This window comes from Trichomycterus rosablanca, chromosome 9, assembly GCF_030014385.1.
Source record: "Trichomycterus rosablanca isolate fTriRos1 chromosome 9, fTriRos1.hap1, whole genome shotgun sequence".
In the NCBI taxonomy this organism is placed as follows: Eukaryota; Metazoa; Chordata; class Actinopteri; order Siluriformes; family Trichomycteridae; genus Trichomycterus; species Trichomycterus rosablanca.
Genome location: NC_085996.1, coordinates 31,128,628 through 31,144,922, shown reverse-complemented (window position 1 = coordinate 31,144,922; position 16,295 = coordinate 31,128,628). Strand labels below are relative to the sequence as shown.

Genomic DNA, 16,295 nt, shown 5'->3' with positions numbered 1-16,295 from the left:
GTTTTAATGTTATGGCTGATCGGTGTATGTAGCACATTAAATAGGTTACTGATTTCCAAAATGGGAACAGGGGTATCATTAAGCTTTTGTCCATGTATTAACCACTGGGATTTGGACTTTAGTATGTTAGGACAAATCTTACTGGTTGTTAGTTGCATCAGGGCATGTTCATTTAAGGTGCAGTTCATTTGTGTTGCTGTGTCCCAAATGCCATTTTACTGGGTGTTTAGTCCACTAAGTAGTCTAATGAACTCTTCCATTGAACCCTTTGTAGAACAGTGCAGTGAAAAGACCTATTTACATTTTGAAATAACCCTCAGTTCACTCTTACTTGGGTAAATATACAGAAAAGGAAAAGCCGTAAATTATTAAAAAATATACAACATGTAAACAGTGTAGTTGTAATCATACAATTATACTGTATTTTAGTGTGTTTGTATATCTAAATAATGGCATCCATTCTAAGAACTCTCTGGTGCCTGTAACCAAGGTTCGTAACATTTGCTAGGTTGCAGGTGTTTGCGCTGTTTCACATTGTTCCCGGAGGGTGTCCAGCTGCACTTTATCGCCCGAGGTTGTCCAGTTGTTGAAGGAACCGGTCGCATAACCGGTTCTTCTACTCCAGCACATAGGTGTTACTCTGCTCTCACACCTGTAACCTCCATGATTTTAATAGAGGTGTTTACGCTGCATGCGTTCAGCCGCCTGCGTTCAGCCGCCTGCTGTGCCTTAGTGATACAAGAAAATGAGACTTTATAGGCTAATGGCAGTAATTAGTCAAACTTTCAATATCTCTCTACTTAAACTGATGCTAAATATGCACGTCTGTACTGCACAGGCCAGCCTCGTTACGGGAATACAGACTTAAGACATGACCACATCAGCAGCACGTATCAGACATGGCCTATTTAAAACTGCTGATCCTTCTTATACACGGTCCAGATAATGTTGTGCATCTCTAGTTAAGCATGTCTGGTTTTGATATTATAGGGTAAAGGTCATGTTTTTGTTCCTATGCTTCGGAGCTTGTTTCTCAAGCTAGACTTCAAGCTATCAGAATTGTAGCTGTCATTACTTAACATGGCAAAGAACTATTTACTGTAGCAGTCAGAGGCCCATGGGCTGTTTGCAGTATGTATATTAGACGTGTTATTACTATACGCTAATGCAACTGTGTAATCTAGAAGTCCAGAGATAAATTGTACACTCTTAAGATTATAGGCGTCTATATGTCCTCTCTGCTATGTTTTGAAATTGATAATATGTTGTTATAAGGGAACGCCTGAATGGTACTTATCGGGCAATAAAATGAACAATCATTACACCAGGGACCTTACTACAGCTTTAATTTTACAAAACAGCCATCAAGCTTTGGGGTGAGACCCTTTTTAATTTTATTTATGCATTTTCTCCCCGTTTTCTCCCTTTTAGCGCATCCAATTGCCCGATTGCGTCATGCTTCCTCTCCACCAATGCCTATCCCTGCTCTGATTGAGGAGAACGAGGCTAACCCATGCCCCCTCCGACACGTGGCCAGCATGCCGTATGCATCTTATCGCCTACACTTTGACGAGTGCAGTGCAGCTCAGCACTGTGTACGGAGAGACACACCCTGACCACTCTTTTCTCATCTCTGTGCAGGCGCCATCAGTCAGCCAGCAGAGTCGTAATTGTATTAGTTATGAGAGAGAGACGCCATCCAGCTTAATCCCACCAATTTCTAACAACAGGCCAATCGTTGTTCATGTGGCCGCTCAGCAGAGCTGAGATTCGATACGATGTATTCGAGATCCCAGCTCTGGTTCCAGCATGTGTTTTTACCGCTGCGCCACCTGAGCGGCGAGACCCCATATCTTGAGCAGACCAAGTACCACATGCTAGAACTTTGCTTATATCTAAATTTTGAAGAAGGAAGTCTGTAAGTTTTGGGGTTTCATATCTTTAACATAGTTTTGTATTCTGTGTAACTGCTGCTGTATCTGGCTGAGCTGATAAGTATAACAGTTTAGTAAATAACCACATCTAGCATAAAAAATTAAGTCAATGTACAGTATAAGCTGTTTTAAGAGAGAACAATAAGGGGCCTAGTATTGAACCTTGTGGCATACCAAATATCCAGTTTTTTAGGCTGTCGTTTAAAAAATTTAGAAAGCAGCGAACTTTCTCGCATCCCGTTTAAATAACCGTAAACCAGTCAGCAGAAATCATTTCCTTCCTGTGTTATTCAGATGACATTCTCAAGTCCATATACTGAACTGTATATGAATAGACTCTACCAATTACAATTGTTCCCTTACATCTCTGGAGAGAATCTAGTATAGAGGGTATCTAGTGTTCATTTCCTGTTCTTTGCAGAGCGGATCGATACATTGACACTAACTGTGTTGATGCATGCTGCTTCTAGATTATGTAATTGAATTTGGTAGGTTGTTGTCTCAAATTGCATAACTGTGCTATTGAATCTGGCTAAGCTGATATATCTAACTATGTATTGTTCAGCAAAAAGTGAACACCATTATTGTGTTTGCAGAGTAAATGCCACAGTGGGTTATATAGGAGTGAAATAATAAAAATATAGAACAGAACCGTGTGTGGGTGGTGTGGCACTCTAATATGCTAACCCACCACCGGCCTGGCTGGATGCTTAACAGACATGTTTGACCTAATGTCTTAGGAAGGGCGGCTGAATGGTGATTCACTGGTAAGTGTAAATGGTGATTCACTGGTCTTATCTGCCAGCGAGGACATTGTATGGCAGGCAGAAGTTTCCTGGGTGCCCAGGGAAATTGAGCATATCTAAATACAAAAAAAGCATGTACACTGTCTAAATGTACTGTGTAATGTTCAGTTCACACCACTGATCAATAATGCAAAAGCTCACCAAACTCACCCCAGCAGAGTACCGCAGTCTTTCAAATGCACGTCTAAAATCAATAAATGCCACTTATGATGCCATCTCTGCTCAATAAAGTCATGCCTTACGGTATAAAATGCTTGATTTTTTTATATGTATTATGTTATATGTTTGTACTGCCAGTATTAGCTTAGCATTAGAAATGACCACTGATCAACATCTCTGTTTCTTCTCCTAGGATATTGTGACAAAATCAAGACTGATTTGCTGAGGCACGTGAGGGAGATACACCAGCCCCTCACCCTTCATCCTTGACCCCTGTCCCCCCTGTCCTTCCTCAACTAGCCATGGCACCTCGCAAGCGGGGCGGCGGAGGCCGGGGCATGTCTTTCGTTTTCTGCTGCTTTCAAAGCAGCGACCACCCGGAGATCACTTACCGGTTGCGGGAGGATTTTGTCCTGCAGACAATGGAGCCCACGCTGCCCATTCCCAGCTATGACGAGCTGGATGCCATGTTCTCTGAGCTTGTGGTGAGTAGCAGTCTGGGAATATTACCATGTCCTTGTTGCTTTGTCATGCATTTAACAATAAGTCAATGGTCAAAACAGTACCACAAGAAACCTTTTTTGCTTCCTAATTGATCGATGTTGTCCATTGAAGTTTATGTTCTTTCTTTGGTAAAATAAGATCCAGGAAAGACATCTTGGCCCAAAAAGTTTCTACCACTGTAGTTTACAGTACATTGTGTGTTAGATCTGCTCCTGGGTTCAGTAATTAATGATACACTGGAGTAAGAGGTGGACAGAAAAACCACATGAAACAGAACTCCAGCTTTGAAGTAACTTAATAACGATTACAAAGGCAGTATACAGGTGAGCCATACTTTGGTGCCATGCCATGTATGAGTCAGCTATAGTAGTGGTTAACCTTTGATTTGGAGCCAACCACATGGGAAAACTAACAGTACCAAAGCAAACAGTTACTAAAGCATTGTTGTTTGACAACTGATTTTATTTGCTGTTCACTAAAGTCAGCAAAATCTTATTAGTTATTAGATGAATTATATTTCAACACAAAACAGAAAGAAAATGCCATATGTGCTTTTTAATGGACAAGTATTACATATCCAGAATTCATGAACAGTGTGAGAGTGCATTTTCTACCTTATGGTCAAAAGTCTGAGTCTGCTAGTGAAAACAGTGGTTTATTGGTATATAAATAGGAGTATTTGCTCCCCCTTTTGCTGAAATGACAGCTGCACTAAATGCTCTTTATTCAGCACATTTTGAGTCTGTGCAGAAGTTGCTGTTCTGTCTTTTGGTGAATAAAGCTTGATCCACTGGTCTTTTGATAGCATAGAAGGTCTGCCTGATAGTGGGTTGGATACACATGATCAAGGTTTGGCAAAACAATTTAGAGTGTCATACACCCACCGCCCCTTAGAAACCCTTAGTTCGGCCATGACTTGATGCTAAGAAAACCCCTCTTTGCTTGGAAGAACTGTTTGATTTCTTTACTTTTGTTGCCATACTGTATAGTGCTACCTAGTATGAAATATTATGCTGATAAACCTGACGCGTGGTCATATTTACAATAGATGAACAAAAGCTTTATTAACCTAACCTAAAGCTTTATTAACCTAAAGAAGCTTCGGATAAGCAGATCAAAACCACCAAGTGTTGTCTGAGCATGTGCTTCAATGGAAAGAGTAAGATTCAAGGAAAATAAATTTGACTTTCTGTACAAAGGAATCAACATGGTGAGTTTCACCAATGATGCACTTGCTTTGCATCAGTGCCAAATACTAAGAAATTCTAAAATGCATGTACATTTTTGCAAACATCAAATTATCACTCAAGTTGTTATGCTGTGATTTATATGATTTGTGAAAATAATGCCAAATAACTTTTTTTTTCTGGTGGTCTCAGACATTTTGCCCCTATTGTGTGTTGTAATCATGTGTCACATTGTAAAAATCGTCATGCCCTGCTAGCTGCATTTAATTTGCAGTGCATATTGCATCATTTGTTTGTTTATTAGGTTTTTAACGTCATGTTTTACACTCATGACAGGAACGGTAGTTACTCATTACACAATGTTCATCAGTTTCCACAAGGTTATATCGAACACAGTCATGGACAATTTAGTATCTCCAATTGACCTCATTTGCATGTTTTTTGACTGTGGGAGGAAACCGGAGCACCCAGAGTAAACCCATGCAGACATGGGGAGAACATTTATATTTTTAAATCCCTAAAATAATTACATTTTGTTTTGCTTAAAGTATGTAGTTGTTATCATGCCCATTCCCTGTATTACCACCTATCATATACAGAGGTAAAGAATGGAATGGGCGTTAACTCTGTATGTGCTAATACAGGGGGTGGGCATGTTTACAACTACAGCCCATAAACCATCAATTAATACAGCCCCCTCCAACAAAACTCCTAATTATAGGAGTGTGGCTTAGTGACTGATCAGATTGAGATAGCATGAACAGAATGCAGTACTAACTGTGTTCTGGAAATGCACACGCTTCCAACCATGGTCTATTGAAGTCTTTTATGCCTTCACAGTTTTTGGTCTTTTTTGCTCTTTGCCAACCCCTGTGGTCTGTTGGCTCAACATGCACCAGCGATGTCGTCCCTCTCGTTTGCACATCAATGGTTCCATTGAGGGGCCTGGTGTCTTGGCCTGCACTGGAGACTAATTGCTTGTTTTTGTCTGGCTGCCTCTTTACCCTCCTTCAGTTCTGAATTGATGCACAACACAGAGCAGCTTCTGTTGGTCTTTTCACAGTCTGTAGAGGAAATGTACTACTCTGGGCACGTGTGGTGCTTGTGCCACGTGTAGTTCTAGACTGGAGATGAACTAATAAGAAGTGGTCTTTTTAATCAAGGATTTTACATTAAAATTTTCGGCATTTAGCAGACACCTTTATCCAAAGCTACTTACATTATGGTAACAGTATACAGTCTGAGCAATTGAGGGTTAAGGTCCTTGCTCAAGGGCCTAACAGCAGCAACCTGGCAGTGGTGCGGCTTGAACCAGCGACCTTCTGATCACTAGTTAATTACTTTAACCACTAGGCCACGGCTTCTAAACATTGAGAGGAGTTTATAGTCTAGTGTAGAAACACTACCTGGTATAAAATCACAGTGCAGATATAATTCTGACCTTTTTGTGTATTGGTCACATGTTCTTCTTTTCAGCATAGTTTCACCTGACCCATGCAGTGTAATGACAAACACTGACCCTATTGGAGTCATGTGTATCCAGTGTTACTCTTCTCTGTCATGTCTTGGACGTTGTATATTGCTGTATTTAGTATGATTTGATTTGAGGGGCGGCACGGTGGCTAAGTGGGTAGCACTGTTGCCTCACAGCAAGAAGGTCCTGGGTCCGGGTCCTTTCTGTGTGGAGTTTGCATGTTCTCCCCGTGTTTCCTCCGGGAGCTCCGGTTTCCTCCCACAGTCCAAAAACATACAGTCAGGTTACTGAATTGCCCTATAGGTGAATGTGTGTGTATGTGTGTGTGTGTGTGTATGTGTGTGTATTTGTGTCTACCCTGCGATGGACTGGCGCCCTGTCCATGGTGTCCCCCCCCCCACACACACACAGCAACCCTGATTGGATAAGCGGTTAAGACAGTGAATAAGTGATTAATTTGAGATACACAGCACAGCTCTTTGAGTTACATTCAGAAAGTATAACGTTATGTACTGGTAGACAAATCTCTGATGGTATGTATTGTGTTATTACCCAGCCATGTAATTTATTCAGTCATATTCATTCAGCTCTACTGTGTGTATGGTGCACAATTAAGAACAGAATAGCTGGTACTTTAAGTGTAGCACATAGTAAATAGGAAGACAGTTGGGATTTTACATAAGCTATATTTGAGTTAAGCTAGGTTAGAATAGCATGGGTACAGCCAAACCCAAACAGGCCATTAAGTTTATACTTTAATTATTATTACAGTTTTGTCTTCATTTATTGACCATTTTTGCTTGTCCTCTTCCTAAATCTGATCATGTATAAAGGTAATAGGCTGCATGGCTTGTATTTCCTTAAATACTTTAATTAAAGTGGTTAGATTCATTATTTTCATCTGTAATTTTGCCAATGCATATAAAGCCTCTACCTTCTCTATTAACATGCTCACGCCTACAATGAAAATTCTGCAGTGTGTGGGCACACTCGATGTCTTTCTAATAATAATTAAAAATTCCTTGTTGGGTTAAATATCTCTGGTTTATCATTAACGCTAATGAACGTACACAATGTTAATGCTTTACAAAGAGCATTCAAGAGAAAATAATGGCCATTTCTAGCATAATGAAAGTGAGGCTAAACTTATTAACTTCATTTGATACCCTCATGGGACACTGCACACTTAAATTAAATTTAGCTGGTGTGCTAAACCCCCCAAAAAATTGTTCTTTGTTTAATGACTGACTTAATGAAGGTAAATTTAAGTAGTTTTTCATTTAGTTTTGCCCGAGTTCTTTTCAGCTCACGCTATTCATTACAAAGGCTGTAACAATGTAGGGTCTGTAGGGTCTAACGATTGCATTTATATTTCTGAGAAACAGTTTCCTCGGGTGAAATGGTCTAAAATTCTTTCTTACCATGCAAGACTGATCAGAAAACATAATGCTGCTAAAAAGTTTCATTTACATTTACATTTTCAGCATTTAGCAGACCCTTTTATCCAAAGCGACTTACACCATGAGCAATTGAGGGTTAAGGGCCTTGCTCAAGGACCCAACAGTTGCAACTTGGTGGTGGCGGGGCTTGAACCGGCAACCTTCTGTTTACTAGTCCAGTACCTTAACCACTGAGCTATCACTGGTTTCAAAAGTTAATAAATGCAAGGGATCACATGCTTTACAGCCCGGACCTTAAATACAGTGTAATATAAACATACACCAGCAATAGTGCTTGTGTGGAATAAGTTTAGGCAGACATTGTTTTGTCTAATATGGATTGTTTTTTTTTTTAATATTATTTTGTATTATTCTAAAACAGTAGACAGGATAATCTAGAGAAATATTCATATTTAAAATTAAACATTTTATTAAGTAAAATTGACTTGACAGGAAAAAAGAAATAAATTATTAATTATTATTTATATTATACTTGTATTAACAACATGTATTTTAAATTGGTATTAAATATTAACACTCCGCTTCCCCCTCCTGTGAAAATGATTGCTAACAAGCAATCTGATAAAAATGCTTTTAATGGAAAGCATACACCGACCAGGCATAACATTATGACCACGGACAAGTGAAGTGAATAACACTGATTATCTTCTCATCACGGCACCTGTTAGTGGGTGGGATATATTAGGCAGCAAGTGAAAATTTTATCCTCAGAGTTGATGTGTTAGAAGCAGGAAAAATGGGTGAGCGTAAGGATTTGAGCGAGTTTGAAAAGGGCCAGACGACTATGGCTAGACGACTGGGTCAGAGCATCTCCAAAACTGCAGCTCTTGTGGGGTGTCTGCAGTGGTCAGTATCTATCAAAAGCGGTCCAAGGAAGGAACAGTGGTCAACTGGTGACAGGGTCCTGGGTGGCCAAGGCTCATTGATGCACGTGGAGAGCGAAGGCTGGCCTGTGTAGTCCGATCCAACAGACGAGCTACTGTAGCTCAGATTGCTGAAGAAGTTAATGCTGGTTCTGACAGAAAAGTGTCATGACTCCATGCCTTGACTGGTCAGGGCTGTTTTGGCAGCAAAAGGGAGACCAACACAATATTAGGAAGGTGGTCATAATGTTATGCCTGATCGGTGTATATTGGATGTTGCAGAAACATGTACTACTTACATGCCTTTAAAGGTTGTAGATGTTAATTTAATCATGGATGATGTTGTAGGCTGGATATTTAAATCACATTTGCTGCATTTACAGGTGAATGTGCCATTAATGCAGACAACACACCAATCATATTATGTTTTGAAACCTTTGCACATGTTAGCTAAAAGCTAACAGAGTTTTGCATTGAACTGAAGTAAGCTTGTATAGGTAATAGCCGAGCACAGATGGAACATTTCAACAACCTGAACTGATTTTAAAGCCAGTGGCTTTGTATGTCCTTATATAGCTTGTAGGTAAAGGCATAAACACGACCAAAGACAATGCCATACAAGGACTCACTGGTGCCAGCTTTGCCAAACTGCATTATTAATCGAGCCCATACTCATATAAACTCTGTGGCACTGATATATTACACTCATGGGTCTACGTGCATAGACTAGCAGCTTCCATTATAGTGCAAACACGTCCATTGTTTTTATTTTTATTAGTGAAACAAGGACTGACTGTTAATGCATGTATTTTTTAAAAATACCAAACCCTCTTAAAACCATCCAACTTGTGAAGCTCAACACTTGCAGAGATCACATGCATGCTTCAGTGGCAGTAGTATGTACCTCTCTGTGCTAGATTGTGACTGCACAGCCGTTATTTATGCTGAATCTCCACTTTGCTCCGCATGCCTGCGTGGTGAGACACTGTTATTTGAGATGCTTTTAGTCACGGTAGGGAATTGCAGATTACACCTAGTGCCCATATGTCTCACTACAGGTCATGCACAGTCAGGTCAGGTCAAAAATACAGTATTCTGTGTGTGTGTGTGTGTGTGTGCGTGCGTGCGTGCGTGCGTGCGTGCGTGCGTGCGTGCAAATGGACATTGTCTGACATCCTAGTATTGCATAGTGACCAGTTTAAACATGCTTCTTTTGGCCTGGACTTTGTCATTTGTATAGTTCTGTGTCTTAATGTATATATAAATATCACCAAATATGTAAAGCTCTCTTATTTTGGACACATTATGAGAGGAACCAGTTTTTTTGGAAAGAAAATTATACTTGGAGGAGTTGAAGGTAAAAGAAGAAGAGGACAGGCAGCAACAGGATGGATTGATACAATAAAAGGAATGACAAACAAGCCATTAAGAAGCATAAAGACATGCTCCTTATGGTCAGTCCAAATGGTTGCCAAGAGTCAGAATCAACTTGACAGCACTTATTTACTTGGTAATAAAAGTGATAATTTTATTATAATAATATAATTATTAATGTACATGGACACCTGAGATTGAACTTATTGGACATCCTATCCCAAAACCTAGATCAGCGTCCACTTTTTTAGAAAGGCTGTCCACTTTTTTTTTAAGCATGTCTGTGGGAACTTGTGCCCATTTAGTGAAAAAAGCGTTTGTGAGGTCAGGTGCTGTTGTTGCACAAGAAGGCCTGGCTTACAACTGAGGTTTCAGTTTATCCCAAAAGTGTTTGAATTGGGGTGAGAGCTTTGTGAGTTCCTTAATGGTTCCTCACTTTGTGCACAGTCAAGCTAGCACATAAAAAATGACTTTCCCCAAAACTACTTCTACAAAGGTGGAAGCATATAATTTAATGTAATAGATTTACAATTAGCAACAGGTATGGCTGAAATGTCTGAAATTAATAAAAAGGAGTGTCCACATACTTTTGGCCATACAGTAAATAATATAATATTTAGATCATTTTAATTCCTTGTTTGTACTATGTGCCCAAGTCTCTCCTGTTGTTATTTAGCATGTCTGATGTTATTTCACTTACCAGGGTCACACTGAAAGCTCAACGATTAGAAACAGCCAAACACTGTATGTATAGAAGAAATGCACCACAGCAAGTCTACAGAACAAATGAGAGTGGCTGTGTCCCAAATATCACACTGTTTATTAAATAGTGTGCTAAATTAGCCTTCCACCAAACATGAGGTTAAAGGTTACTGTGAAGAGCATACTGTATAGTAAACAGAATGAGGTTGATCCCTGGCTCTATGTGCAACCTGATACAGCAGTCTTTGTGTTACAGACAAGTATTCAGCGCTGGATTATTGCATCCACCCTGCAAAACAACGCTGCCATGTTTAGTTCATGGTTTTGATTAGTTAAGTTTTTAGACTGATCATTTGCACCTTTGCATTCCAGCCCTGGATCATGCGCTCTATTAGACTGCTAGTCTATCAGGCTCTTAATGCAGCTCTTAGCAGCTTTCTCTTGTTTCTGCTTTGTTTTGGTGGTAACACATAAAGATCTTGAGTTTATTTTTGAGGGGCAGCCTGTATTTGTCAGTAACAGATCAATTTTGCAGTCTGTATTACCACACAATCTTAAAATAATAATAGTAAAAATAATAAAATTGCAAGTTGCATCCAAGTGCTGTTTTGATGAACTTTAACACTGTGTTTTGCTCAGCATTTGTTCCATTAGAAGAATACAGTGCCTCTCCTTTATGTAGATTTGTCTCTTTTAAAATAAGGTCCTTTATTTTGCCTCTGTTTGCCTGAGGTGTGAGATGGGTTATATTTCAAAAGCCCTTTTATAAGCACGTTCTTACTATGGCATGGATGTCCCCAGTTGTGGAACATTTCATAACGCTTCATAATGATGATAAAAAGATAAAGACAGAAATGAATACAGAAAAGACGTGGCTTAATAAATCATGCCAAGATTAGAGATGACCCAAACATTTTTGATACAAAGTCTGACAGTCTCTAAACAAGTCACGTTAGGGTCAAAACAGTATTTTAAAACAGTTTAGATTCCATGTAAATGATTCTTGATGTGTCTTTCAAAATCTATTTGGTTTAAATAACACCTAATGTAACACAACTAGCATGCAAATTTATTAATCCTACAAGCTGTTCATTTTAAATTGTCTCTTAAAAATAATTCAGATCAGCTTTACTACCTATTTAGGGTCGCAACACAACATTTGTTCTGCATACCAGACAGTTTTTTTACACCGGATCCCCTCCCTGACGCAACCCTCCTATTTTTTGGGCTTGGGACAATTGGTGCTGCTTATTAATATGAGAAACTATTTCAAATGTATCATTTTACAGTAAGAAGGGTTGTTTAAGACAGTCACCAGGATTGGACGTCCCAGCTAACTCAGTCCAAGGTCAGACTGTTCAGAGATAAAAAGGAAAACCCAAGTGCTATGTCATGTGACCTACAGGCCTCTATAAGCACAGTAGATGTTCATGTTTATGGCAGCACAACGCTCCTATTTTTTGAGCTTGGGACTGGCACTGAGAGTGCACGGTCACGTGCACCTTCCAGTGACAAGGCTGTTCTCCCAGTGAAAAGGCTGTTCAGGCCAGTTATGTCTGTATAGATGCTTGATGAGCTGAGATATAAACCCCAGGTCTCTGAAACTCAGCGTTAATGGGCTAGCATATTTTACCGCTGCCCCACCTGAGCTCCCATATGTAAACATACCGTTGTACATAAATAGATTGAGTTGTGTTTGGCTCTCAAGCTTGAATCTAACAACAATAAATGCGAAACAGATTGATGCCTTACTTTAAAGATGTACATATTTTATTGCCCTGTGAATCAATGCCTTGTTAGAAGATCTCCTGAGGCTGTATACTAAGTGTGAGCACATGTGTGAGGATAGAACTTGCTGAGCAGGCATTTAGTTTCCAATAGGATGGGCAGATTGACAGGAAAAGGTATGATAGAACAGGAAAGGAGATGCTACCACTCTTCCTCTCCTCTTTCCCTGCTGTTCACCAGAGACATTACTGTCACCTGGATGGACCAGACAGGAAAACGTTATGACCAATCTGTAGTGCCTGATAAAACTATTCAAACACAAAGCAATCCCTCACACACTGTTCAGAACTTAATGTTAGAGAAACAGTTTTTATTTTAATAGGATTTTATTTGAAAGTAGCCAGTGTTCCAGTTAGATGAGAGCTAAAGGATGTGATGTCAAAGTTAACATTTATTAAATACAACTAAATGATTATACAGTTGTCTGAAAAAGAATGTGAACCTTTATTGATTGGGGCAGAATAACAACTGTGTGGACTATACCAATAATTATATTATATAAATATAGTTTTTAATGTGCTGTTCCCAATTCAACAATCTGTAAGATTAATGGATGTTACAGCAGCCAGATTAGTTAATCATCAAGACATGCGACTACCTTGGCACTTTGGTGTTCTGGAGCACTTAGGTGTGTGTCTACATCTCACCAACACTTCAGCCACGACCTCAGAGAAGCAATTGGTGCAGAAAAGCATTTTAAATTTTACAGTAAGAAGCGTTGTTTACATGACAGTCACCAGGATTGGACGTCACACCAAATTTAGTCCAAGGTCAGACTGTTTATTGTTCAGAGATTAAAAAAGCAAGAGATACAACAGTAGATGTTTATGTTCATGACAGCACAGTTAAAAAAGACTGAACAAGTAAGGCTTTTATGAAAAACATTTGAGGCTCGAAAGCCATACCAATGGCTAAAGATGAACATCAACAAGGTAGTAGGATGGCCTGGTCAAAGTTCAGACCTCAGCCTTATTGAGGAGCTGTTGCATGATCATAAAAGAGCTGTGCGTAAACATAGCCTCAAACATCAATGATGAGTGGGCCAAAATGTCTCCAAAATGATGTGAGAGGCTGATAAACTGCTGGTTCCACATGTTGCTGAATTACATGGTGGGCTTATTTTACCCCACCTGCTTTCTAACTGTAGGTTTACTTTTGGGGAAAAATGACTATATATTGAAAAGTGTAAAGCTTCATACCATCAATCCAACATCCAGGTGTCCCTAGCCAAGCAAGCTTTCCATCTTGTAGGTGTAGTGACTCATTAAGATGAACCTCCAGCTCCTGAAGGAACCTCCTGCTCCTACTTTTCTTGTCCATGTAACCAGCAATAGATTTTTGACAATTTTTTTAAAATGGTAGCCATTAATCCCAGAGCAATGGAATGCTTGCTTGACTGTGGACAGTGTCTTAAGTTTCAGCAGCTTTTAATACGTGGAGGACTTACATTTTGGTGGCCATGTGGACAAATGTCCTCGCAGCATAATGCCTTTGCATGTACTTTTTACTCCGACACGTGGGCAGCATGCCGTATGCATCTTATCACCTACACTTTGACGAGTGCAGTGCAGCTCAGCGTTGTGTACGGAGAGACACACCCTGAGAGCACTTTCTCATCTCTGTGCAGGCGCCATCAATCAGCCAGCAGAGGTCGTAATTACACCAGTCATGAGAGAGAGACCCCATCCGGCTTAGTCCCGCCCATCTGAACAACAGGCCAGTCGTTGTTCATGTGGCCGCTCAGCCTTAGCCGGCAGGCAGAGCTGGGATCTTGAATACATCGTATCCAGCATATGTTTTTATCGCCGTGCCACCTGAGCGGCCCTACTTTTTACTTTTTTAAATTGGTACAATTAAGCTGCTCAGGTGGCGCAGCGGTAAAAAGACACGCTGCAACCAGCGCTGGATTCTGAGTACGTGGTATCGAATCCAACTCTGCTTCACCGGTTTGAAGCTGAGTGGCTGTATGGGCAACGATTGGCCGGTTGCTCAGTTGGGGGGGTGGGACAAAGAACCGGATGTGGGTCTCTCTCTGTCAGAATGCGATTACGACCTCTGCCGGCTGATTAGAGGCGCCTGCACAAGAGATGAGGAAGGGTAACCTTAGAGTGTGTCTCTCCACATGCAACGCTAGGTGGTGCCAGACTCATCAATGTGTGGGTGGCAAAAATGCATCCGGCTGCTGCTCATATTTCAGAGGGGATATGGGTTAGCTTTGATCTCCTCTGTCAGGGCAGGGTTCGGCATAGACAGAGAAGAAGCACGATGCAAATTAAACAATTGGATGCGCTAAAGGGGGAGAAAAAGGGGAAAAAATAAATAAAATAAATAAATTGGTACAATTACATGAAATGACATATATTAGGATGAATGGTTTTATTTATGCTTTGAATTGAAATACTAACCAGCTAATAACAGTCTGTAGAGGTGAGCGTGGACAAACAAAGATGCCACTTAAATATCAATACAGCTGCTCATGCTGAGTGTTTGTTGTCACACTCAACCATCGTAGACAGTGCATTGTTTTTTTATTTACTTATCGCCGTCATTCAGCGTCTGACGCTTCATGTTGTGTCTGTGTGTAACGTGTGTAAGCAGTACTTCCAGCTAGAAATTTAGAACCATGAACCAATAAAACAGACGGCTTTGATAAAAGCTTGCTTGAAGGATAAGATGTTCCTGATAAGCGACTCGTTGTTACATGATTGAAAGCAAAACCGTCTGGGCTGCACTTATCCCCAAGATCAGTTCTCTGTTGCCAAAAAAGATAAACTAACCCAAACAGTACAGGTTGTAATTGATACATTACATGTTCAAATGAAGTGACTTAGTGCGAAGAAATTGGTATATCGCATTTACTCACATTTTAGCCCACAGCATGGCATTTAGGATTCTCACTAGGACTAATGGATTTGAAAAGGCATTGTTGGGTGCCCAGGTGGTGCAGTGGGATATTCCGCTAGCACACCAGTGCCGAGATTCTGATCTCCTTGGTTCGAAACTCGGCGTTGCCACCTGTCGGCTGGGCGCCATCTAGCGGGCATAATTGGCAGTGCCTACAGCAAACACGTCTCTGCTAGGGGGCGGGATGACCGGACTATGTGGGTGGGGTCTTCAAACGCCATGTAAGGACCCTGATTGGCAGATAGAGAGGCGCCTGTGCAGAGTGCATAGGTGAAAAAGGGTTCCGCCAAGGGCTGCATGCGGGTCGGAGAGGCGTGAGCGGCAATATACCCACCTCGACGGCAGTCAGGGATCCCCCAGCAGTGGAAGACAAACTGACTACACTAAATTGGGAGGAAAATGGGAGAAAATGCACAAATAAAATAGAAAAAAAAGCATTGTTTAAAAACAGTGTACCTGCATCAATTTACCTAAGATTCCCCTGTTGTCTGTGTTATACAACCTATACAGTTAAAAAATGTAAAACCCATAAAACTGCCCACATTTCTGCTATTCCATTATGTATGTATTCAAGACATACTAGAAAAAATGTCATTCTATGTATGTGATTTTCTAAATTTGCTACCCAGGGAGGAGCACTGGTATGTACGCTGTAGTAGAACATTTCCCTACAACTTTAGCATTCAGGCTCAGGGAGTGATAAACATGGGAATGTCATGCCGTGGTCTCTTGAGGATCATGGAATGGCGCGTTAAGGCCTGTGGTACCCCCGACCTCTGTAGGGAGTGTCAGAATGAATGGGGTTGCAAGTGCACCAGTTAGCACATGGTTTTACTCCAGCAGTCATGAAGCTATGAGTGGAATTTGACCGCGCTTGCATGTGTTGTCTGTCTGTGCATATCACTGGATTAAAATGATTGCAGGCTTTCAAAGCATTTGTGGTTGTGGACACATGGGCATCGGGAACACCCATCAGTACTTTCAAGTGGAAGGAAATTGCTAGGGGAGAATTCGATCGCTGAGTTTTTGTTGTCATAAGCATTGCTGTGTTGTTTAGTTAGATACAGTTGTAACAACTGTCATAGCATGGCAGAAATTTTAAAGATCTTTTACATGTTTGTTTTTTCGTGAATCAAAAAT

At 40.5% G+C, this 16,295-nt stretch overlaps 1 protein-coding gene across 4 annotated transcripts in view; it reads left to right on the top strand.

The window, feature by feature from the left end:
- daam1b (dishevelled associated activator of morphogenesis 1b) overlaps positions 1–16,295 on the top strand; it is a 110,599-nt gene that overhangs the window by 56,551 nt on the left and 37,753 nt on the right. For 3 of the 4 annotated variants that reach the window (XM_063002229.1, XM_063002230.1, XM_063002231.1), the window contains exon 2: positions 3,093–3,384. In XM_063002229.1, the coding sequence (XP_062858299.1) occupies positions 3,202–3,384 (183 nt within the window). In that variant the 5' untranslated portion in view covers positions 3,093–3,201. Of the gene's footprint in view, positions 1–2,113; positions 3,385–16,295 lie in introns of those variants that run through there. The other variant, XM_063002232.1, reaches the window with a different exon arrangement.